The sequence below is a fragment of the Drosophila busckii genome, chromosome 2L, assembly GCF_011750605.1.
Source record: "Drosophila busckii strain San Diego stock center, stock number 13000-0081.31 chromosome 2L, ASM1175060v1, whole genome shotgun sequence".
Taxonomy (NCBI): domain Eukaryota; kingdom Metazoa; phylum Arthropoda; class Insecta; order Diptera; family Drosophilidae; genus Drosophila; species Drosophila busckii.
The window spans coordinates 18,656,730-18,680,338 of NC_046604.1; the positions used below are offsets into that span (position 1 = coordinate 18,656,730).

Below are 23,609 nucleotides of genomic sequence, written 5' to 3' on the forward strand. Positions count from 1 at the left end.
CCGTGCAGCAAAGCAAAGCCATAAAACTTAACAGGCCGCTAGTAGTGACAATGCTTTCCATTTCGTTTTGGCCATAAATTAAACGCTTTGCTGTACGTCTGTGTGTGTGTGTGTTAACAAATTAACGTACCTTAGCTCATGCAGTGAAACTAACAAGCATTGTTTTGGCTTCTCTTACATTATAATATGTGACCGAGAAATTTAATTAAAAAGCGAGTAGCACATCATTTTAAGTGCCGCAACGAACGCAGCACGTTACAAAGTCGTGACGCTTTGCTATGTTGCAAACTGTGTTTTGAAAGCAAAAACGGCGCTTGGGTAACATAGATTGCCGCTTGGGAGTTCTGGAGCATCAATTGAAGGTCGGCAGCGCCGATGCCCAAATGTCAATGTCGACATGTTCGAGCAATTAACTAGTTAATAATAACATGTTATTTGTAAACACAAACGTATTAAGACTCTTTTTAGTGCACAGCGTGCGAAAGTGTTGGCACATGCGGAAGGGCGTCATTAAATAACCAACTAGTTGAAAACTATGTGCGCCTGCATAGTCGTTACTCCTAAATTATTGTAATTTTAGTTTGCACACACACACACACACACACTCACAGACACTTGCATGTGTGTGTGTGTGCTGCAATAGAGCTTACATTGCAAATAGGCTTTGGGCACTTTCGTTTTTATTTTCCATTGCACAGTGCAAAACAAAAGACTGAGGCAACGAACTTGCCAAACTGCCAGCAGGCAAGCAGCCAGCCAGCTAGTCAGCCAGTCAGCTAGTCATATTAAAATGCACACAAGCTAGAAACAATCGAGGGCAGCTTGAAACAATGTGCGCTACGTGAGTTGCTCCAAGAGTTTTCTGGCCAAGAATTTATTTTTAGATTTGCATACCGATTAGAAGGCCAAAGTATTAAATAGACTACACAATGGGCACTGAACCGCACTGAGCACAACAATTGACGTCTATATACATTATATCATGAACAATATAAAAAGCAACTACTACAAACTACAAGCCTCAAGTGGCCTTGTCTGGCACGATTGCTCCACTTAACACTCCAACACCTGTCTCTGCCCGACCTCTGCCGCTAAATTGGTCTTTTCTTTCACTCGCTGCCTGCTGCCTGCGTATGTTGTCGTTGTCTTGAGGCGAACGGCTCAGTTCGGATCGGTTCGGTTTGCTTTGGTTTAATGCATAGTGCGGGGCTATTGCGTAAAACTCTTAATGCTCATGATTACTTTATGCGTGTTTCACATTTACGGCTCGTTGCTCCTAACATACTTATCCCCACACACACAAACCTGGACAACTGGACGTACTCGAGGCGCGAGCAATGCATATTTTACTAGATATTGTATATTAAAGTGATTCGCGTCATTGTAATTGATTGGACACAGGCAATGGAGCTGGAGCTGGCATTCTTTTCAGCCACAACTTTCATTTATGAATGGACTTGATTATGTAAATCGATATAAGTATGTGCACACATTGGGGACCATTTGGCAATTACTTTTAATTTACATGCAGTCACTGTTACCATTCGTATTCGTACGCACGTAATTAAAGCCAAACAATTCACTTTCTATATGTCACTGCATGAATTTTAGAAAATATGCCCATAATGTTAACTCGCTTAACTTGCTGTTAATTTGAACCTGTTACACAGAGGTTATAGGTTTCACTTAGAGCTAATTATGATACAAAGCTTTGCATACCTGGGGAAAGGGTGTGAACAGTTACAGTTCCGCCGACTGTGCGGCTTTTGTTGGGACGCCATAGTTCATCGCGCTGTTGTTCGCACGCTCAATGGGAAGTGGAAACGTTGCTGAAAATATTCAAACATATTATACGATGAACATAAATATGTATAACATAATACAATATATACAAAGAGTGAGAGCGCTGGATTATGCACATGCCGCATCGAGTTGATGAGGCAACGACTCAGACGAAAATAAGTTGTCAGTTCTTGGCTTGGCAGTAAAAGGAAAGGAAAGCAAAGCTCAAGGACTGTCAACGAACTTCGGTTCATTTAAAGAATACATTAAACAAAAGCACGTACTAAAATTTATAACGAAACGAAGGCCTGACTGCAAGCTTTTGGCACAGGGAGCAATTTAGAAGATAGCTTTAGCCTTCTTAAACTGCCCCAAGGCCGTCAAGGGCAACTTTTACTACTGGCTACTGCTAGTCATATCTATATGCATATGCATATGCATATGCATGTGTGTGTGTGTGTGTGTAATTTATCAAATATTTACGCGTATTATGCACTGTTGCTTTTGGTGCTAACCTTTCACTTTCACTAACCAATACACTAGTTACCAGCTGCAGAAACTTACGATGCCACTTTGGCTGCACAGTGTCCACGTTTCAGCCGATTAATGACGGCTTGTTGGTTATATAAGAAAGCGACTGCTGTTGTCGTTAGTTAGAAAATCATAACTGCCGCTTATGATTGGCTAATACTTATTTTGCTTTAATAAGAATGTAAGTATGTCAAATGGCAATAGTACGCAATACTTAAATTCAACATTGGGTTTGTTTGCTGTTGTTGTTGCTGCTGCTGATGATGATGATGGCCATATACGCATGCATTTTGTTGATTTCAGTCAAATCATGTTTTCGACGAGCTTTGGCTTGTTGCAATAAACACTGCCAATTTGGTTAAGCATAGCGGGAACCTGAAATTGCTCGACGCATTTTCAATGCCACTGAAATTACCAATAAAAAAGAGAAATAACAAGAAAACAGCGTGAAAGAGACTGCGGCCAGACAAGACGACACAGCACGCCTACCAACTGGTTTAATTCAAAATATATACAGTTTGATGACATTAGGTGTCGCTGCTTATTTATTTATTTATTGTAATGTAGCCAAAGCCACTGACCTGCGAATCCGCTGAGCCAACCCGAGCCGAGCCTCATTGTAAGCGGCTTAGTGCGAAAATCAACAAAATATAAAACTATAGCAAAGCAAAGTAAAGCAAAGCATTTGCATTTGATTTCAACTGTTTGCTGATTGTTACAATCAAAAGTGATAAACAGCTTAATCACACAGTATGGAGTGCGGTACAGTGGCATATAACGGTAAAACGTAAATATACATTTTATTTTTATTTGGCTTGTGCTCAGCGCTGAGGTTATTCACACCGCCTACAAAACGTATGTACAGTGTACACTGTGCGTAGTGAGTGCAAAGTAGTTTAACTTGTTGGCTACGCACTTAATTTTATTTTAGTTGCCAATACAATTCACAGACTCTTATTATAATGTCATGCTCACTTGAAAAATGCAATAAATCCATTTGGTTCTGGCATTGCGTTGGATGACATATAGATATATATATGTATATGACAAGACAAGACATGCCATTGTCGACTTTTGCGTAGGACTTAGCACTTAATCATTGGTAGGCGAAGCAGACAAAGAAAAACATGCAGCCAACAGCAGCAGGAGCAGGAGCAGTGACTGTGGTCTGTCTGTGCTCTCGAGTTCGCCTGTTTTTTGCACTTAGGCAGATGCATTTGTGCTGATTACAGTGCCAACAATATTTTTATTGTTGAACGTGTGTTTTTATTGTTTGCTGTCTCATGTCCTGACGCTGACGCTGACACTGAACAACATAGTTACCCATGCAGCCTCCTCCCAGAATTGTTGATGTGCCCAGCGATAAGCTCATCGAGTCAGACACTGCGTGGTTAGCTGTTGACATTGACTAATGTTAGTGTGGGCTGGCTACAATAATTGCAAACTATGTTGAGAAATAATCCTAAACAAAAAAGTGCTGCATTATTGAATTATAGCCAGCTGATGTCAGCTGTATGTTTATCGAGAATTATTGCCACTAACTCGAATTGATGTCTAATAAATTTCATTGGCCTTCGGTCGTTAGCAGCGTGTAAAATAAATATGACTACCCATTTGTTATTTTTATAGTTAAGCACTCTCGAGAGCATCTAATTGGTGAATAGCAGATACTCTCACGAAATCAATGCAATTCGCGACTGACAAGCCAAATTCACTTGTTCGTTCGTGTCATTAGACAATTATTGTTATTTGTGGCGAGCGTATCGAAATTGCTGCTACTATGTATATTGAAATCAATCAGCAATCAAGCAAACCGGATAACAGTCAAAAGTAAATATTGTACGGCCAACGATATCCGCTTAGAGCTCTGAGCATGCTGAGGAACCTGTTATTGGGCAGCTAACATGTGTATCAGCATAATAAAGCGTAAAATGCTCTGAGGGAGGAAAAGATTTGCATGGCTATGGAGCTATACAGCTATAATAACAATAATAACAGCATAGTCAGCTATCGGAAGTAAATTGAGCATTCAACGCTTCAAGCCAAATATATGCATGAGTATTTCGGCAAACATTAGTCACGGCAACAGTAAAAACTCTGCAAATAGTTAGTCAGTTTAAAAAGCACGCACAAAGAGTTGCGGCCTTGACTTTGGCTTTTCACACATTTATCTGTTTGATTACTCAACGGGTTTTTTCTCTCTCCTTGCATAAACATAATATAATCAATAAAAAAATACCTATCTGTCTACGTAAGATGTTTCTATGCTTCAAAGTTTATGATTTTGTTTACTTAAGCGCAGGCACTCAGAGTTAATTAAATTAAAAGCTGCTAATTTTTAATCAATTTTTGTAGGCTAATTAGTAATTGTTGTAACTGTGAGCGCCGCACTGTTGAGCGGGAAAAAACCAATTTAATTATATCAATAATTAAAGATCAAACTTTGCGAAGCTGTAACTTTGCGTAAAAAATTCCCATTTAGCTGTTCTATACCATTTTATGTAGGTCTGGCAAACATAAATCGAATGAGTATAAATATGCAGGCCTTAAAAAATTGTTTAGCAATGTTATGAACTAAAGTGTAAACAAACAAGTTAAATTTCTGTGCAGCATCAATTTTTCAGAGGCTGTAATTCAGCGAAATTGCATCCGATTTCAAAGTTTCATGCCTTGTTAGACTCGTGAGATGCATAAGAATAAAACTGCAATCAAACTTGGAAAGTCTAGGATTTTCGATATTTTGGAAAACGTGATGTAACCCCTGTAAATTTTTGCCAAAAATGATGCCGTCTTCATTTCTTATCACTTTTCTAACTTTGAGAAGCTATATCTCAGCCAAAAAAAATCGTACAGAAGTGTTTATAGGCTTAATTTACTCATGAGATACTAAATAAACATTTGCTTTTGTTTGATTGATAAATAAATTGTTTTGACAAAGTTATGGCAAGGAAAACCAATGCTGAAGAGGTAACTTTTTGTTTAATTTCAGACTTTGCATAGCTATAAGTCAGCTAAAAAAAATCCGATCCATATGCTTTATACGTCAATTTGTTGGCGTAGAAAGCACAATTAAAATGAGTATAAGAGTTTGTTTGATATAAAAATTATTTGGCGAAGTTATGAACAAAATAGTAAACTAACATGCCAAATTTTTTGTGGAAATATCGCAAGCTTTGATAAGCCGTAATTCAGCGAAATTGCATCCGATTGCGGAGTTTCATGCGTTGTAAGACTCGTGAGATGCATCTCAAGAAAACTGGATTCAAATTTGGATAAATTAAAATTTTTGATATTTTGTCAAAAAATGCAGTGTTACCCCTTGCTTAAATTTCAAAAATGCGAAAATTTTTAAAAATGTAAAATTGAAAAATGTAATGATGCAACTTTGTTTTTAGCATTAAAACGAGCATAACGTAGTTTAACATTCAATAATCGGTTGATTTATACGAAAGTTATGGCATAAAAACCAATGCAGTCAATTTGCTTTTGCTTTTAATTTCAAGCTGCGAGTAGCTGTAACTTAGCGAAATAAATTCCAATTAAAGTGTTTATAGCATATTTAGACACTTGATAGTGTAAGCAAACACTTTCTGCTTAATTTGATGAATTAAAAAATGTATATGGCAAAATTATGGCATAAAAACTAATGCTGCCCGCTTACTCTTATGTTGTTAAGCTCTGTATTTAAAATACAACTAAACTTAATAATGTCGAATTGCGAAAGAGAATTACATCAATAACAAAAACTTGTTACATCAATAATAAAACGTTGCCTTGTGCAATCTTCGGTGGCTATAAAAATGCCATTTGTCTGTTCTATGCCATTTTATTGAGTAATTTCAATTTAACTGCCTTAACTGAGTTTTGCAGAAATGTCTGCCTAAGCAAACACAGCTCACTAGTTGTTTGTTTTCGTTATGCATCAATCTTCAGTCATAACCTTTGCATTTAGTCGGCAATGTAGTCATCAAAAGTTCAAGTTCAGTGGCTAAAGCAAACGAAACAGGTGAAGCGTGTTTTACTGTAAACTGCTGGGGCCCATTTTGGCGGGGCCAGGCTCAGTTTACACTACGCCTCAACAGGTTGGAAACCACTTTCCTTCATCAGCAAATAGCTAAGCCAAGCGAAGCCATGTATCTTGTCGATGCCGCGCAGCATTGAATGAGGATGTTCGCTGATTTGTTTGCCTTCTGTGATTTATTTGATTTTATGTAAATTATCGCAGCTTGTCATTTTGCTTGTCCAACAAGCAGAAAGGTTAAGGTTTTGCCTAAGCTCTGATGAGTAATTAATTTGGCTACCTTCGATTACGAACATAACTCAAAGATATCAGGCAAAAAATCACAACTGCGATAGAGAGAAAACATTGAACAAATTAAAGCTAGAAGCTTAAAAATAGTAGCTTAATTGCTCTGACTTAATGACCGTTTTATGTGAGACACTTTTCAAAAAATGATTTATAATCTAAAAATAAAAAACTATAAAACCAACAAGCGTGTGATTTAATTATTTCTTAGCCCAAAGCTCAATTTTTTTACTTGATTCTGCTCAGTTTATCTCGCAGTCTATCTAATAAATGTTGAGCTTGCATGTTGGCGTCAGGCCAAGTCGCCAAAGCGACGACGCGACGCGACGTGTGTCACCTTTTATAGTCTTAGGCCAGCTTGTTGAGGCGTTGGGTGACCCTGAATTGGTTTCCAGTACGTGCAGAGAGAACGTTCGATTCAATGTACATTATTAAAATGTCATTTAATTTAATGGCAAACAGTAATGGCATGCAATGGCGCACAAAAGATTAAAAAGGTCGAGTTTTAAGCCGAATTGAATGTTAGTAACTGTTTTTATAATGCTAAAGAGACTTGCTTGGCTTGTGCACAGAGATACTTTTGAGTCGATTAACCAAATGTTCCCTAACCAAAGCCACACCCCAGCAGGCAATACAATGGCACTCCAAATCCGTTTCAGACCGGACACACGGCCGGAGTGGAGTGGAGCGGAAAGCCACGAGCAGCAGCCGTTCACTTTTTCGGTTCTAATGGCAAAGTCTGTAAGCGCACTGAACAATTACAGGTTTTATTATTTTTTGTTTGCTTTGTTGAAGGTGTTTAGACTGGCGCTAGCAGCTCCTACAATATGCTCCATTTTCCAAAAAAGTCGTTGGCTTGTTCAAAGGCTTACCCAGTCGTTTGACTATAATAATTTAACTGCGCGTTAATCTGTCTGTTTGTTGGTTTGTATCTGACTTACTTTGCTACCCACACATGAATTAGAAACAAAAAATAACTAAGCGCTTTGGCAATAATTTGTGGCAATTACTTCTGTCTCTAATGGAGGCAGGGCAGAGCAGGGCGGGGCGGGGCGGGACAAGGTATGTCGCACGTTAAGTGAACTAACTCTGACTCTGTTTTTGGTATTTAGGCTAAGGAGTGGATTGAACTGCAGTGAATGCCTGCATTGCTATTGTTCATAGCTATATATGTCTATATATCATGACTGTCTATATAGCATAGGCGTTAGCAATAAATGTTATACAATGCATGTATTTATTTCCGTTTGAATGCAAAACCATCTATTTGTGCTCATTAATGTTTGCGCTTTGTAAACTATTTAAATCAAAACTTTCCGCATGCATTGCCTGAGAAACACATCAGCAACTTCAAGTACAATACAGACAACTTAAATGTATATATGCATATATGTATATGTGAGTCTTTGTTTTCGGTGTTGGCCATTGTTAATCATAATTAAGCCAGCTGAGCTGTCTGTGTGAAAACGCGCACATTTGAATTTCAAATTTGGCATTTGACAACAGCTCAATGGTCTCTAGAGAATTTGAATAATATGTAATAGTAGAGACGACAGCTGCTAACGTTATATTGAAAGCGTTAAACACGCTCATCGATCATTGCATAAAGTTCAAATTCTTATCTACAGAGTGTCGCTTTAACAAGCGTCTCGTCAACAACGTTGAAATCAATTTAAATAGGCTTAATATTTTCATGTCCAAATATTTGCGGCGAGACTTCCGCGCACCTGCAGTCAAAGCGCCACTTGGACTTAATCTGCACATAAAGTTGCTCTTTGTCAGCTTATGCAACACAGTGGGTGCAAATTAAAGCTACGCAACTTTTACTTTTGCAGCTAGATTCTTTGATCGAAAGTAAGCCAGCATTGCTTTTGATCTGAGCCTTGACCTCTCAACAGCTGCAGCAGCTCAGTCTTCAGTCAAAGGGGCGTATGATTTAATTGAAGCCAAAGATTTGTGCGTTGTGGCCATGGAGTAATGTGCTGTGGTTAGCTCAATTGTTGGAATGTTGAAATTATTTTCCCAAATGTAAATTTGGTGGCTTTGGATTTTCAGCTTTTTGTTAACTCCCAGACATGCGCAAGATATTTAAGTATAAATATTTATCAAGTGACGACAGCAAAAGCAACAAAGAACGAGATCGAACCAAAAGCTAATGCTCAGTTTTTTGCGAATGCCACCACATTCGGATTCGGATTCAAGTCATCAAGCATTGCAACGTTTCGTAGTTGCAACCGTTGCAACCAGCCGGCCAAATCGATTTACAACTAAGCGAAAGTGATCGATTTTAAAGCAGGCGTGGCTCACCGCATTTATAATGCACTCTGCACAGGCCTTGCGAAATGTTCACTAGCTCATGTTGTTGTTGCTGTTGTTGCCGCTGCTGCTGCTGTTGTAGTTGCAGTTGCAGTTTGGCTGTTGCTTTGGTTTTGTCGTTGGCAAAAAATGTCGACGTCGCGTGGTCTAGTTGCTGTAACTAACGGCAAGTTTTGAAATAGCTTGTGAGTGAGTGTGTGTCTATGTGTTGGTGAGTGTTGTGTCTGTTTCTTATGCAATATTCTCCGTTTGACCCACATTTCGTACTTGTTCGTACTCTTGTGTTTATTTTTGTGTGCAGTTGCCATTGCCGAACAACATTCACTTTGACTAGACGCCACAGAGCCAGTTAAACCAAATAATCGAAAGTCTGCCTATATAATAATATTCAAAAGTATTGTGACAAGAATTAATAATTCGATCAGTTTCCTTTTCTGATTACGACGACAGCAACTGAGAAGCTAAGCTGCAAATTAGAATGCTGCTTCGAAGGTTAATTGGGGGTCTAGGAAATGAATGTGGGAAAAGAGAAATGAAACTTCCTGAGCTGAGCTTGTGCGTTAGCGTGGCACTCGATCGACTCAAACGGTTTCGTAATAAAAGCAACAAATTGTATTTTACTTGTGCCTTGAGCTAGCCGTTACGCCCTCTCATTGAATTGTGCAATCGATTTAAATCTGAAAGCCCAGCAATGATTTATTTATTTATTTATGTGTATTTTGTTTTGCGTTGTAATTTTAGACCGCACCTACTAAAAAGCTTGTGGACTATATTAATTGTATCAACGCGCTGTTGAGTAGCCCGACCTTTGATCGCTTTACCACTCCAACTATAGTTTAGTAATTAAATTGCAAAGCAACAAATAGAGCACTAACAACTAATACAATAATAATAAGAAATAACTCAGCAAGGCAATTGACAAGCGACCTAGCAAACAAAAATGAAAGAAGCAAAAAATTAAATAAACAAAACAAACCCAATCAGGCTTATGGACGAATTGCACAACAGTCAGGCACGCTCTAGCTTCAGTTCACCCCCCCGCCTGTCTACCTAGCGCCAAATACATATTGTGTTTAGTGGAGCATAAACAGCAACAATGAATCGACAGTTGTGTGTGTTGCCAAGTGGTTAAGACTCCAAACAAATGTCATTCGCTCTCGCTCTCTTTGTGTTGCTGATTTCGCATGGCCAATTGCCATTGGCACGTGATTAGCTTACACCTTTGGTGTTGCCCCTCTTTAAACTCCCTTCACTCTAGATACATACATATGTGCAAACTATTCGGTAGACCGCCTGTCAGTCAGTCCGTCCGTCCGTCTGTCTGTCAGCAAGTGTTGCACTTGTTCAAGTCGTTTGCGACGCTTATGCGCAATAATTACACAAATTGCGTTGCGCGTTAATTTAACATTGGAATGCTAAGTAGACGTCCTCCAGTAGCCTTGGCATGATTGCTCATGTGTGACGTCGACGAAGCCAAAACAACAATTAAAGCACCAATTACTTGACAAATTGCCAGATCCCAGACTATAACATGCTCCACTTAAGCAATGACTAACAACTGAAACTCTTTGCTTTGCAGACACTGCAGCGGCTCAGAACAAGCGTGGATTACGAGTTAGCAGCGCACGCAGCTTTGGAACTAATGTGAAGTCAACGAGCGGCTCGAATGGCATCAGCTTCGACTGCCCCGAAGAGTTCGGCTACTATCCACATCCCACAGACTGCACTCAGTACTATGTCTGCGTCTTTGGCGGCGCGCTGCTCGAGAGCTGCACTGGCGGGCTCATGTACTCGCATGAGCTGCAGACCTGCGACTGGCCACGTAACGTGGGCTGCGAGGTGGTCGACAGCGGCACCTCAGGCACGGCCAACGCTCGTGCGCAGACATCGCAGCAGCAGCAGCATCAGCAACATGTGCCCAGTCGCATCAGATTTGGCGTCGCATTCAGCAGTCCAGCCCAGGAGCCGGCGACGGAGAAAGCAGCCACAGTGCCGCCGCAGTATCATCGCTCGCCACCGCAAATAATTCAGGCGCAGGTGCACAATGTGCCGCCGCCGCCGCCGCCAGAGCTGCGTGTGGCGCCCAATCCGGTGGTCACGGTGCGCGGTCACCCAAAGCCGCTTTTGGACTCACGCGAGGATATTGCAAAGGTGAGCTTGGGTCAGCAGTTATCGCTTGACTAGCACTGCTTGAACTTTCTTTGCTTTCAGCTATATACTGAGGCAGAGGAAACATTGCCGCCTGTTGAGGAGGAGGACAGCAATCGCCAGCAACGTGTCTATCGTGGACAGCCAAGTCCCGTTAGCCAAGTGCAGCGTGATCGCGATGGCATTGCCATACAGCAGGCCAGCATCAATGCCATACCCAATCATGGCAAGATAGGCTCCTATGCCTTTGGCACTGCGTTCAGGTAAGAGCTCGAGAGCTGCTTCTACTTCTCCATCTATCGTAGTAGTAGTGTCTTGTCATCAGCTAGTACTATATAGAACTTGAACTTAATGCTATATTCTCAACTTTCAACTCACTCAACTACTCTCTTTTTCGCACAATGCATACTGCACTTTATCTATAACTTGCTCCAATCAAAAATAAAATACAAACCGACTGCAAATGCTTTTCATTGGCTAAAACTCTGTACGCAAACAGCGAGAGCTTAAGCTTTAACGATGACCTGACTGTTTTAGAACAAGAACTAGCCCAGAATAGACTACGACGCAGACGCCGACGCGATCTGAGTGCCACAACAGCAGCAGCAACACCAACAACAACAACAGAACTAGCAACGTCTACTGAAATAACTGAGGACTCGAACACTTCAAGTGAAGTCACAGAATTTATGCAAGTGGACAGTGACGAGGATACGACAAACAGCTCCAATGACTCTAAAGAGCGCTTAGACAGCAATGAGACAACAGCAGCAGCAGCAACAGTTGCTGCGCCAATACGCAAGTATTCGTCAAAGATTAGCCAAGCAGCGGGTGAGATGGACTTTGCTAACGATTACATAGAAACTGCTGCTAATGACAGCAATGATACAACAATTGAGGAATCAAGGCGCAGCATACGCCAATTGCGTCCGCTGCACTTGAATCCAAATTGGCAAGCGCATAATTATCGCGCCGCAGATCCCACTGCTGCCAATCAGGCCTACAAGGGCAGCTATCGCTTTGGCAGCTACAATCCCTACCTGACGCCTCCGAGCCAGCAAGCGCATAGTCCACATAGCTATAACCAGCTTGCTGCCAACTCAAACTATAAGCTGCCCATACAGCAGCAGCAGCAGCCTAGACTTGTGTACACAGGCTACAACTTGTCGCTGGCACCACCGACTGTGGAGGAGGACAACTTTCGTCCCATTGTGGGCAACTACTATGGCGCTAAGCAAGCAGCTTCGGGCGATTTGCTGCCCTATCTTATACAGCAGCTGAAGCAGCTTAAAGAACGCCGCAAGCAAGTGCAGGCCGAAAACTTTGCCTACTTTCACCTGGACAATCAGCCCGCACCGCCGCCCACGACGCTACGTAATCCACTCGAATATTATACAACAGTCAAGCCCAGCCAGCAGGTTACGCCCAACGGCTATTACACTCATTACAGCACTATGGGTGGCTTCTACAACAATGCGGCGGCACCGCCAGAATCCACCAAAGGCAAGCTCATCGCGCAGTACAGCATTGGACAAGAGCAAGTGCCGCCGAGCACAACTGAGAGCAACTACTTTCAATACAACATTGTTGCCAATCAGAAGATGAAGAGCTTCTATAGCACAACAAAGCCCAATCAGCTGGAGCACAATCCAATCAAAGTGCGGCCACCCGTGACGCCGCTGCATGTAACGCCCAACATTGATATAGTTTCGGCACCTAATCTGGGCTACAACAGACCCAGCACCTTGCAGCAGCAGTTTCCCTATCGCAGTCAGTTGCCGCAGCTGCCGCTGGGCATTAGCTATGCCTCGAATGCAACTATGCCCGAGTCCTATCAGACGTTTACCAAATCGATTAGCAGCACTGCTGTGCCCAGAACAGAGTTGACAACGACGCAGCGCACAACTGTTAGGCCCATAGTCAACTTTCAATTTAATCTAAATGAATTCATGTCGAATTTAAAGGCAAGCGATTTGGCCAGCTTCAATCCAGCCATCAATCCTTTGATAAAGTACTTTAAGCAATTAAACAGCGATGGCCAGCCACAGGCAGCGGTGGTGCTGCGGCGACCTGTGAACAGCACGCGGCATGCAACAAGCACAACGCAAACGCCAGCAACAAGTGCAACACGCGTGCTCAAGGGCTACGAGAGTTTCATACAGAGCATTCAGAATCAAGCGAATAATCAAACAAAGCTCAAGGATAAGCCCGCTCTAAGGCAAAAGCTACGCAGCACAACAACAACAACGACGACAGAGCCAACTGTTGAATATGAGGATGAGGATTATGATGATGAGGATATATTGCCGCCGTTGCTAATGCCGCCCTACATGCCCATGTCGGAGACTATGGCACCGCCGCGGCCACAGTTGATAACTGAGCAACCAACTACAGTGAAGCCTACAAAGCCACGCGTCAACTTCCAGACTGGCTTCATGCAGGCAACCACAACGCGCAGACCTTTTCCCAGCTTCTCGCAGTTCAATCCACCCGCAGCAGACAGTGGCGTCCCTGCGTTTATACACTTTCCCAGCGACATATTCCAGGAGCTGAAGCAACGCTTGCCACAGCAAAGCAGCAGCTCCAGCTCGACTACAACCAAAGCTCCCAAGATGCGCTACACTGTGCGCCCGCAACGCACGCGGGGGCAACAGAAATTGCGCGAGAAGCCCGTCGAGGCGCCTAAGAATGAAGCCAATCAAATTATAGTCAAGCCCAGTGCCGCGCTGGGCGGACATAATCTCAACTCGATACACAACAATGCGCAGCCGGAGCGACTCAGGTATATATAGAGTATTGTCGAGACCAAGCAATGTGCCCAACAATTATTTTATGCCGCTACACACAAAAATTACACCAGCAACAAATACTTGTAAATATTTATAAATAAACCCAACATAACGGCGCTGGCTGCTGGCGCTCCCACTGTTTATAACTTTACGTTCTCTGACCTTAACAGAACTTAACAAAAACCAAAAGAAATGTGTACAGTTGACTAAACAAAGGACTGGGCTGCTTTTCACTAATTTTTCCCCATTACTATCACTCACTCTATCTTTTTAACTCTCTGTCTAATCATCTACATCTACTAATGTGTAATTTATTATTCATTGTTTGTACTATAATTGCCAATTTTTTGTTTTATCTCTCTCCCTCACACGCATTCATATGCCATATGAATATATCTATATATATGTAACTATCTATCTATCTGTATGTGGATTGTATGCTATAAATTCTGTGTATATATATTTTAATCTCTGACCCTACCTGTCTGTGTGTATGTGTGTGTGTGCGTATGTGTGTGTGTACAGGGTTGAGTCATCCTCACCATCATCGCTGGTGGCGCAAACATCCGATAACATATTTCTACAACCAAGCTCACCAGCTCCACCACCGCCACAGTTAGCATCCAATCGTAACTACTATAATACATCCATATACAATCATGGGGTGGTCGGCTACCAAACACTTCAGCAGGCGAAACAGCAACAGCTACAACAACCACATCAACAACAACAACAACCGACACCATTCCAACAACAACAACAAGCGCAACAACAACAACAACAGCCACAAGATTTATCAAATACTTATGATTCATCATACTATTCTGTGTATGATGATGATATCGATTTATATAGGGACATTGAATATCAGCAACAGCAACAGCAACAGCAACAACAACATCAGCAGCAGCAGCAACAGGCACCTCAGCAATATCAACAGGATATACGCCAGCAGCAGCAGCAGCAGCAAACTACTTATCGTCCTTTGGAATTACTAACCACACCCACAACAGCAACTCAACGTCCCAGCTATATACAACCCCAGCTAAGCTATAATGTGGACTACGATGAGGAGCCACAGGTAACATCAAGTTAAACTACATTTTATACAGTTGCTAAGTTGTGAATTTGCAGATCGAGCAGGAGAATGTCTATGAGCAGCCAACCCGTGCTCCTCCACAGCGGTAAGTATTGAGCCAGAGATTTGCTTGCTATGCTAGTTAATTGGTAGCATCTTCACCTTAATGTTAGTCCATGCCCTAAAAGTTACATAGCCCATAGATTAATAAGTGTCATATTTTCGGAGCGACCAATCAGCCAAACTAACTAGCAGCATTAACCTTGAAAATTCTCTACAACCAATGCAACCAACCGCCCCCAAATCAAAGTTAGCACACATACACACACACACACATGAAAATTGTGATTCGATTACAACAGAAACTCAAGTCCAAACACCCACAAACAAATCTATCTAACAGGCCCGATGAGGTAACCATACAGTCTCTAGACGCACGTGCCACAGCTGCAACAACAGCAGCCTATGATACGCGGCATCATTACGATACTGTTGTCGGCTATGAGGATACGGATTACAGCTATGGCAACAAAGCAACAGCGGCGGGTTCCTATCAGAGCGAGCGTCCCGCTGCCGCTCCCGTAAAAGTTACGCAGAAACAAGTGGATGCTGATTATTATGCCAATGATGTGACCATGAGATCAAATGCCTTTAGAGTAGCTTCGACTACGCCCAAGTGGAAAGAGACAACAGTGGCCAGGACAACAAAAACCACTACGCCATATGTTAAGCTCACAAAACCTACAACAACAACAACAACGACTACAACAACAACATCCACAACAACCACACAAAGTCCCTCAAGGTACTTGCTAAGCCACAACCAAATTTAAGACCCACACATGAAAATACTCAGGTCTGCTTTTCTATAATTGGCATTCCATTAATTATACACACCCACACACTACAAGCAAAACTCATAAGAATCTATCAAGCTTAGCATCAGACAAACAATTTAGATTTGCCCATATGACAGTGAAGCTGAATCAATTGTTTATTAATTAGTTTATGCATAGTCTTGTCAGCTGAGCGCTCTACACATTACCATTGAATGCAGTTTATTTATTCATAACTAATCTTTAGCTGTAATGCTCTTTCGCTCTGTCTTCTCTGATCAAAATTTCTTTGCATGACTTGTCGTTTCTTTAGTGTAAGCTACTTATGTGTTTTATTTTATTTATAAGTTTTGTTTCCTAACGCATGAACATACATTTATGCATGTGTTTATCGTACTAAGCTCTAACCAAAAGATCCAGAGAACCAAAAAACCCATATTAGCTACTTATGACAGACGCCCACTCGACTGGTTAAACTAAAGTTTAATGACAAACACATTTCTTCAACAGCTCAAAGCCGCATGCAAATAAACCCCTTAAACCAAATGTTATAATCAAATTAAAGACAACCAAAGTACCACGCGCAACGACAACAACCACCACCACAGCCCGAACTACAACAACAACCACCAGCACCACAACACCCGCTCCTACTCCTACTCCTACTACCCCTCCAGCTCCTTCCACTTCCTCATACAGCTCCAATCCTTTTCTCAAGTCAACCCTACAAATTCTGGCAAGATCTTTGATCGGCGCTGCCGCTAGAGCGCCAGCGCAAAGTGCCAATCCCAACTTGACCATAAACAAATTCAATAATCAGCCACAAGCCTACCCCTTGATCAGTGAGCCGCGTTCGCAGGTAGACAGCAGTACAAGAAGTAGCACAGCCAAGGACATTGAGACCATCTCAGATGGCAGCGAACATGTTCAAGTGCAGACCGAGGCAGATCTGCCCAATCTGAAATATTTTGAAACAAGCACTGCACCCAAGTTTCTTGACTATATAAACAGCGCTGCATATGGCGCAAACGCAGGCAGCGCTGCTACGTTCTACGAAAGCAAACGGGAGAAGCTGCAGCCCAGGGATAACGAGTTTATTTTATTGGAGCCACAACAGCGTAAGCGCATACAGAATTTTGTAGAGTCGGATATTGAGCCCAAGGGCTTTAAGGCTACACCAGGCATACTGGAGATTTTGGACAGCTCAAGCACAACGCGACCCAACAGAATGTATCAGTATAGTCTTGAAAGCGGCTCGCATGGATTCAGTTTGAGAGCAGAGCAGCAGCCTTTGGAGGCGCCCATAGCTAAGGATACAACAACTACACCAGTAACAACAACAAGCACAACAACAACAACTAGCACTACAACTACAACACGCTTGCCGCCAAGCTCAACAGGCAGCCTGCACTCAGTGGACTATGAAGAGATTATACCCACAACTTATGCCCCATTGCGTATTTGGCGCAATGGACGACCCACAATTCAACAGGCACTGAAAAAAGCAACGACCCGAGCTACAATTAGTGCCATCGATTCCGCACACACATTTCCACAGTCCACAGAGCGCACAACTGTGCCCACAATTAGCCCCACTCGCCCCAATCTCTACAAAGACAACTCGAATCGTGTGACCAGCAATCCTGCAATGCGCTTTGTATCGCCCTATAAGAGCTTGGAAAGCCTATTGCAGGAGGAGAGACTGCAGCCAAACAAAGTGCGAACAGTGCCCAGAGCACGTTATCCGAATGCTGCATCATTTCTGCAGACATCGCCCAAGTCCAACAAGAATTACTTCTTCATAGGCGCGCCGCAAAAAAATGCAAGTCTAGCAGTGCTTGCCACAATGGCAACCAGCAATGCACGCAACTATAGCGTAAGTGATGCCATTCTAGGCACCTTCAATCCTCAAGGACTGCTGCAAACAACCACAACAACTACGACGACAACAACAGCTGCGCCACAAGTGCTAAACACAACTGAAGCAGCAACAACTACGCTGTCTACGCTGGTAGCCTCCTCGCCATTGCAAATTAATGAGTCGCCAGCGCGTCCACGTGGACGCTCGCGCTATACAGCAGCTACAGCTACCGCTGTCAATGCACTGAATGAGGCACCCACTACATATGCACCCAAGTTTGAGCTGGGCGAGCTGAGAACTTGGACATCTACTATTTATCCCAGACGCAAGCTAAATCGTGGACGCGTGGCAAGCCATGCGGCACGCCAGTCCTATGTGCTGCCCACTTACAAGTCGCGGGAGAAATATGAAAGCTACAAGACAGCACAAAAGGCAAAGGAAGTGGCCTATAGCACGGAAGTGGCTTCATCTACAGCAAGTGTAAGCGAAGACATTGCAGACAAGCCGCATGCCGAGGCGCTAATAGCTCAAGGTGCATTCAAAACCAAACAGGACAATAGCATTGAGCCTAGCATAAGCTCGGATGCAGCGCCGCAGGAGTATGAAACGTCTAGTTCGACTGAATACGTTGTGGAGTCTACCAGACGCACGCCAGTGAAGTTCCTCTACTCCAACAAGTATCGCCAGGAAACAGCTGAGCGCACGCTGGCCGATAGTTTACAGAATGCCGGCTATATATTAACTGGCAGCAATCGCACCAGCAAGCTGCGCACCAACAATGTGTTGGAGGAGCTGCAACATTTCTTGGCTGCCAGCGATAGCGATGAAAGTGGCGCTTCGCGCTTTGTGGACGAGCTAACGGACACGCAGGAGAAAGCAACAAGCACAACTCCAGCTGCTCCTGTACTGCTACCAAGCATACGCTCCTCACTGCTTCAATCGAAACCTCTCAGAAATGCTGCAAGGCTTCGAGCAGAGCTAGAATCCAATAGCATACCTTTGAGCACTACTATTGCTGCTGCTGCTGCTGGTGCTGCTGCTAGTAGCGCACCAACAACAGCAACTGCAAGTGCAACAGCAAGCACGTCTACCACCACTACCCCCATATCTATATATCCTCCTACACCTACCATACGACTTTCTCGCGTTAACAATGCTATCAAGTCGTCCATTGCCGCCGCTGCTGCTGCCGCTACTGTCGCCCAATCAGCGCCGAACACAACCAGCAACATCTATCAAATGTCTGGGGTTAAAGCCAATAAGTTCCAACACCAGCATACCACAAGCAACAACAACAATGGCAACAAGTGCTCCGATAGCACGCTGAGTGCCAAGTGCAACGAGATTCCGTCAAGGTACTATACACGTGACTTCTTTTTCTCTCTCTCTTTCTCTCTCTCTCTGTTTAAGCTGCTGTTTTAATACTGCAATCATCTCACTCTCCTCTCTACCTTTTATACAAATTCACCAGTAATTGTTTGTTTTGTGAACACACAGCTATATAGAAGTCTAAACTCTAAAGAACTTAAAACCCAACTCGTACTCGTTGTCGTAGATTTCGTTTCTCATTTACCACCCATATATTCACCCCACTTATCTCGAAACTATGTTCGTTTGTTGGCTTTCTACATACTTATTAAAAACAAATAAATTAGCAAAAACATGCCCATAGTTTAATTGCTCCCCTCCTCCTTGGACCACAAATAATATCCAAAAATCACGTAGTATTCGCCTTTTGTCGTTTTGTTGCTGTTTTTTTTTAGTTTCTTTTTTTCGTTTTCTGTTGATTTTTAGTGCAAAATACATAAATACTAAATTCTAAGCTGCTCTGTAAAATGTTGCGACAATGTACAGACTGGTGAGCATATGTAACCAATCACAGTATATAAACAATTATATAGGTGGTGGTTTTTATTGTCTTACAGAACAATCTTAAGCTTCTGAAATGGGCTTTTTCATTTTTAAAGCGAGAACTAAAAAGTAAAGATAAATTAAACCTTCTAGTCATAGTTTGCGGCCTTATACATATAAAATAAATCTTTAATGTTGTTTATGTTTTCAAATCTCTTCCAAATAGCACATTTTACCAAGCCAGACTTAAATATGGTATTTCTGTTCAAATAATTCACAGTTATTATGAATGGACTATGTAAATTTGCACTAAAAATTAAACAACCTTTTCGCAATTTACGTATGTTTTCTATATTTTTTTAAGCAGCTTAAGCGCTGCTAAATAATTATGTACCTATATGTGTGTTTGTATAAACTATTTTCGACTGTGGTCTATTTAGCGAAACAACATAATCTGTTTCTATTCTATCTACAGAGCTATCCCGCAACACTGACATATATAAGTATTCAATATATTTTTTGGTTCTCACTTAATTAACAATTGGTGTATGGGCGTTAATGTAATGTGGTTTGTGTTTGGAAATGGTTAACTATAAACACTGGCTTTTGAACTAACAAATAATGTACGTATGCAATTTTGATTTGTAGCAATTGATTTGTAGCAATTGAACGTAAAATAATTGTTCGGCTTGCCTGAATGTCTTTAAATATAATAATATAAAATATTAAACAATTTAGAAACAACAATAGAAACCGCGGCAGCACAATATATACCAATCAGGATCGCGATGTTGTGCCTACATCAAATCGAGGAACACATCCACCGTAAGTAATGCACACTGATCTTTGTTAGAGCGCTAGGCTAATTGATTTTCAACCAACAGACGAACACGCCCAACGCTGAAGCCCTCTGGCACTATAGTGTCGAAGGCTCAAGAGTTTGTGGATATCTACAGATATCCACCAACGCGCCCGGATCCACTCTATCCACAGCCAACGCCGGATAAAACTGCTGCCAAGTGCCGCAAGGATGTTTGCCAATTGCCAGATTGCTACTGCGGTGGCAAGGATATTCCCGGTAAGTGCTCAGTTTGACTTTCTTTACTGCTAGCCATGCTTGTGGCTTAACTAAACATGCCTATGAATAATAAAAACGACTAGGCGGTTTGAGTGTAACGGATACACCTCAAATTGTTTTGATAACATTCGACGATGCCATTAGTACGCTCAACATTGAGCTCTACGAAGAGCTCTTCAATAACAAGACGCGCATGAATCCCAATGGCTGTCCCTGGCGTGCTACTTTCTATGTATCGCACGAGTGGACAGACTACGGCATGGTACAGGATTTGTACGCTGATGGGCATGAGATGGCCTCGCATACGGTTTCGTAAGTCGCTGGATATCTAATGCATCAACTACTCGGGCTCATCGTGTGCTTCAATTCTTGTCTATGCTTTTTTACTTTCACACGCCATTTTCTATAATTTCCAATACGCATTTCTCTATTCCCCATACTCATTGTGGCTGTTAGGCGAGTTGCCGGTCGAAAGCATTCCACAAATTGTGCTCCTCACATTTGACGATTCTGTCAATGATCTGAACAAGCAATTGTATATAGATCTGTTTGAGAAGGGCCGTGTCAATCCCAATGGCTGTCCCATAAGCGCAACGTTTTATGTTTCTCATGAATGGACTGATTATAGTCAAGTTCAGAATCTGTACGCCGATGGACATGAAATGGCATCACACACAGTTTCGTAAGTAATGCAGACCGATATCATAAATTACTGTCAAACTCAACTCACATTTGTCATGCTAAATTTACTATCAATTCAATGCTAAATCTACTATCAATTGCATGTCGTTGCTTTGATATGCGTACATATAAAAAACACTATAGAAAGTAATATTATGTACACATATTTAAGCAAAATTTTAAGTTTTACTTGAGCTTTGTTTTCCTGTCAACAGTCACAGCTTTGGCGAACAGTTTTCGCAAAAGAAATGGACTCGTGAGATCGCCGGTCAGCGTGAAATACTTTCGGCCTATGGAGGTGTTAAGCTTGCTGATGTACGTGGCATGCGAGCTCCTTTCCTCTCAGTGGGCGGCAATAAGATGTACAAAATGTTGTACGACTCCAACTTCACCTATGATTCATCCATGCCAGTCTATGAGAATCGCCCACCCTCCTGGCCCTACACATTGGATTATAAGATCTTCCACGATTGCATGATTCCACCATGCCCAACTCGCAGCTACCCAGGCGTTTGGCAAGTGCCAATGGTCATGTGGCAGGATCTAAATGGCGGTCGTTGCTCTATGGGCGATGCCTGCTCGAATCCCAGTGACGCCGACGGAGTTACGAAAATGATTATGAAGAATTTCGAGCGTCATTATACCACAAATAGGTAAGTTATCGAAGCTAATTTAAAACCACGAGCCTAACGCAAGCGCTTGCACTCTAGGGCACCATTTGGACTGTTCTACCACGCCGCTTGGTTTACTCAACCCCATCATAAAGAGGGCTTTATCAAATTCCTTGATGCCATAAACGCCATGCAAGATGTCTGGATCATTACAAATTGGCAGGCACTTCAATGGGTGCGAGATCCTACTCCTACATCGCGCATTAATTCCTTCCAACCCTTCCAGTGTGACTATTCGGTAAATATAACTAACATAGGCATTAATAGATTTTTGTAACAATGCTTATTCATTATTTTTAGGACCGTCCAAAGCGCTGCAACAATCCGAAAGTTTGCAATCTCTGGCACAAGTCTGGAGTTCGTTATATGAAAACTTGTCAGCCCTGCCCCGATATTTACCCATGGACTGGAAAGTCTGGCATTAGATCATCGCGTATAGACAATGACAATGTAGAAGAAACAGCAGCGTAAACACTATATCCTATATTCAGAGTCTGGAACTGCATGAGAATGTAAATCAACGCTTACATGGCCGATAAAGTAGAGTAGAAAGTAGTACGCGACAATAGCACAAAATACGATATTCACTCGATAAGAATGTACTTCAATGTCTCAACTACATACAAACATATGTACTTTCTGTAGCTAATTTGTTAAACAGTAAATCATTTAACTGGTTTACCTTTCGGAGAATGTTACTCAAAATATTTATTCCCTAACTATATACAAATTTGAATATCTAATTTGCTGCCCTTTCTATATGTAAGTAGTTTGAAAACGCAATATTAGATTAACTATTTTGATTTTGAATATTCTTACAAGAAGCCTAATAGAATATCCACTTACTGTATAGTTATTAATACGTAGATGGCTAGGCAAAGTAGATATAAAATGTAAATTTAATTTGTGATAAATTTAAGTAACACTACATGCGTCCATAACTTTAGGTGTATGAAACAAATTAGGCATGATTCTCAATAAGATTCTGCAGTACTTATTCATAAGAGTCCAATTTTCATCAACATATGTATTTATCTAAGCACAAAATCCATTTTAAATTATGTATGTTCTTAACTTGTTAAACATTATGGGTAATGGGGTTGCCTAGCATATATACAAGGAATCGTTCATATATAACTACGTCAAGAATTCACTAAATGCCCTACTCAACTTAAAGAAAACCCATAAAAATGTTTTACGAAATCGAATTTTTTACATTGCAATGACGAATTATATGAACGGTATCCTACATAAAGAAAACATAAATAAATGTAAGAAATAAATAAATGTACTTCACTACATTTTATACATGATTTATTGCATTTTACAGTGTAAGATTAGAAATTATTAATCAAATACTCAAATCTGAATTCTGAAACCTTTGAGCACTTAACATTGTACTATGAACCGCAGTTCAGATAAAAGGCATATTAATTCATAAAAAGCTTAAAGGGTATGATGGATGTACGATGTACCAATATGAAAGTATTAGATGAATTTGATATGTATAAAAACTAGAAATGATAAACGATTAGAGTTACTTTTGATGTTATTGTACGTATGAAATGCAATTAGTGAGTGAATTATGTGTTTTGTGCTAATGAATGTAAAAATTAAATGAAGTATGAATATAATAATAAATGCGATATTATAATGAATAAGCATTATGTTCAACTCACTT

The 23,609-nt window shown here is 41.5% G+C and overlaps 2 protein-coding genes across 4 annotated transcripts in view; one reads left to right on the top strand and one right to left on the bottom strand.

The window, feature by feature from the left end:
• Positions 1-1,816, bottom strand: part of LOC108607620 (histone-lysine N-methyltransferase, H3 lysine-79 specific) — a 14,346-nt gene extending 12,530 nt beyond the window's left edge. The window contains exon 1 of the mRNA XM_033294958.1: positions 1,720-1,816. The gene's annotated coding sequence lies outside the window, so the exon portion shown is untranslated. The remainder of the gene's footprint in view (positions 1-1,719) is intronic.
• The window catches only part of LOC108607618, a 26,165-nt gene extending 2,570 nt beyond the window's left edge, over positions 1-23,595 (top strand). For 2 of the 3 annotated variants that reach the window (XM_017998533.2, XM_033294914.1), the window contains exons 3-13: positions 10,515-11,086; positions 11,147-11,346; positions 14,398-14,953; positions 15,007-15,056; positions 15,354-15,755; positions 20,237-20,323; positions 20,383-20,576; positions 21,033-21,258; positions 21,473-21,910; positions 21,968-22,166; positions 22,229-23,595. In XM_017998533.2, coding sequence (XP_017854022.1) covers positions 10,515-11,086; positions 11,147-11,346; positions 14,398-14,953; positions 15,007-15,056; positions 15,354-15,755; positions 20,237-20,323; positions 20,383-20,576; positions 21,033-21,258; positions 21,473-21,910; positions 21,968-22,166; positions 22,229-22,399 — 3,095 coding nt within the window. In that variant the 3' untranslated portion in view covers positions 22,400-23,595. The remainder of the gene's footprint in view (positions 1-10,514; positions 11,087-11,146; positions 11,347-14,397; positions 14,954-15,006; positions 15,057-15,353; positions 15,756-20,236; positions 20,324-20,382; positions 20,577-21,032; positions 21,259-21,472; positions 21,911-21,967; positions 22,167-22,228) is intronic. The other variant, XM_017998534.2, reaches the window with a different exon arrangement.
• Positions 23,596-23,609: the final 14 nt, after the last annotated feature.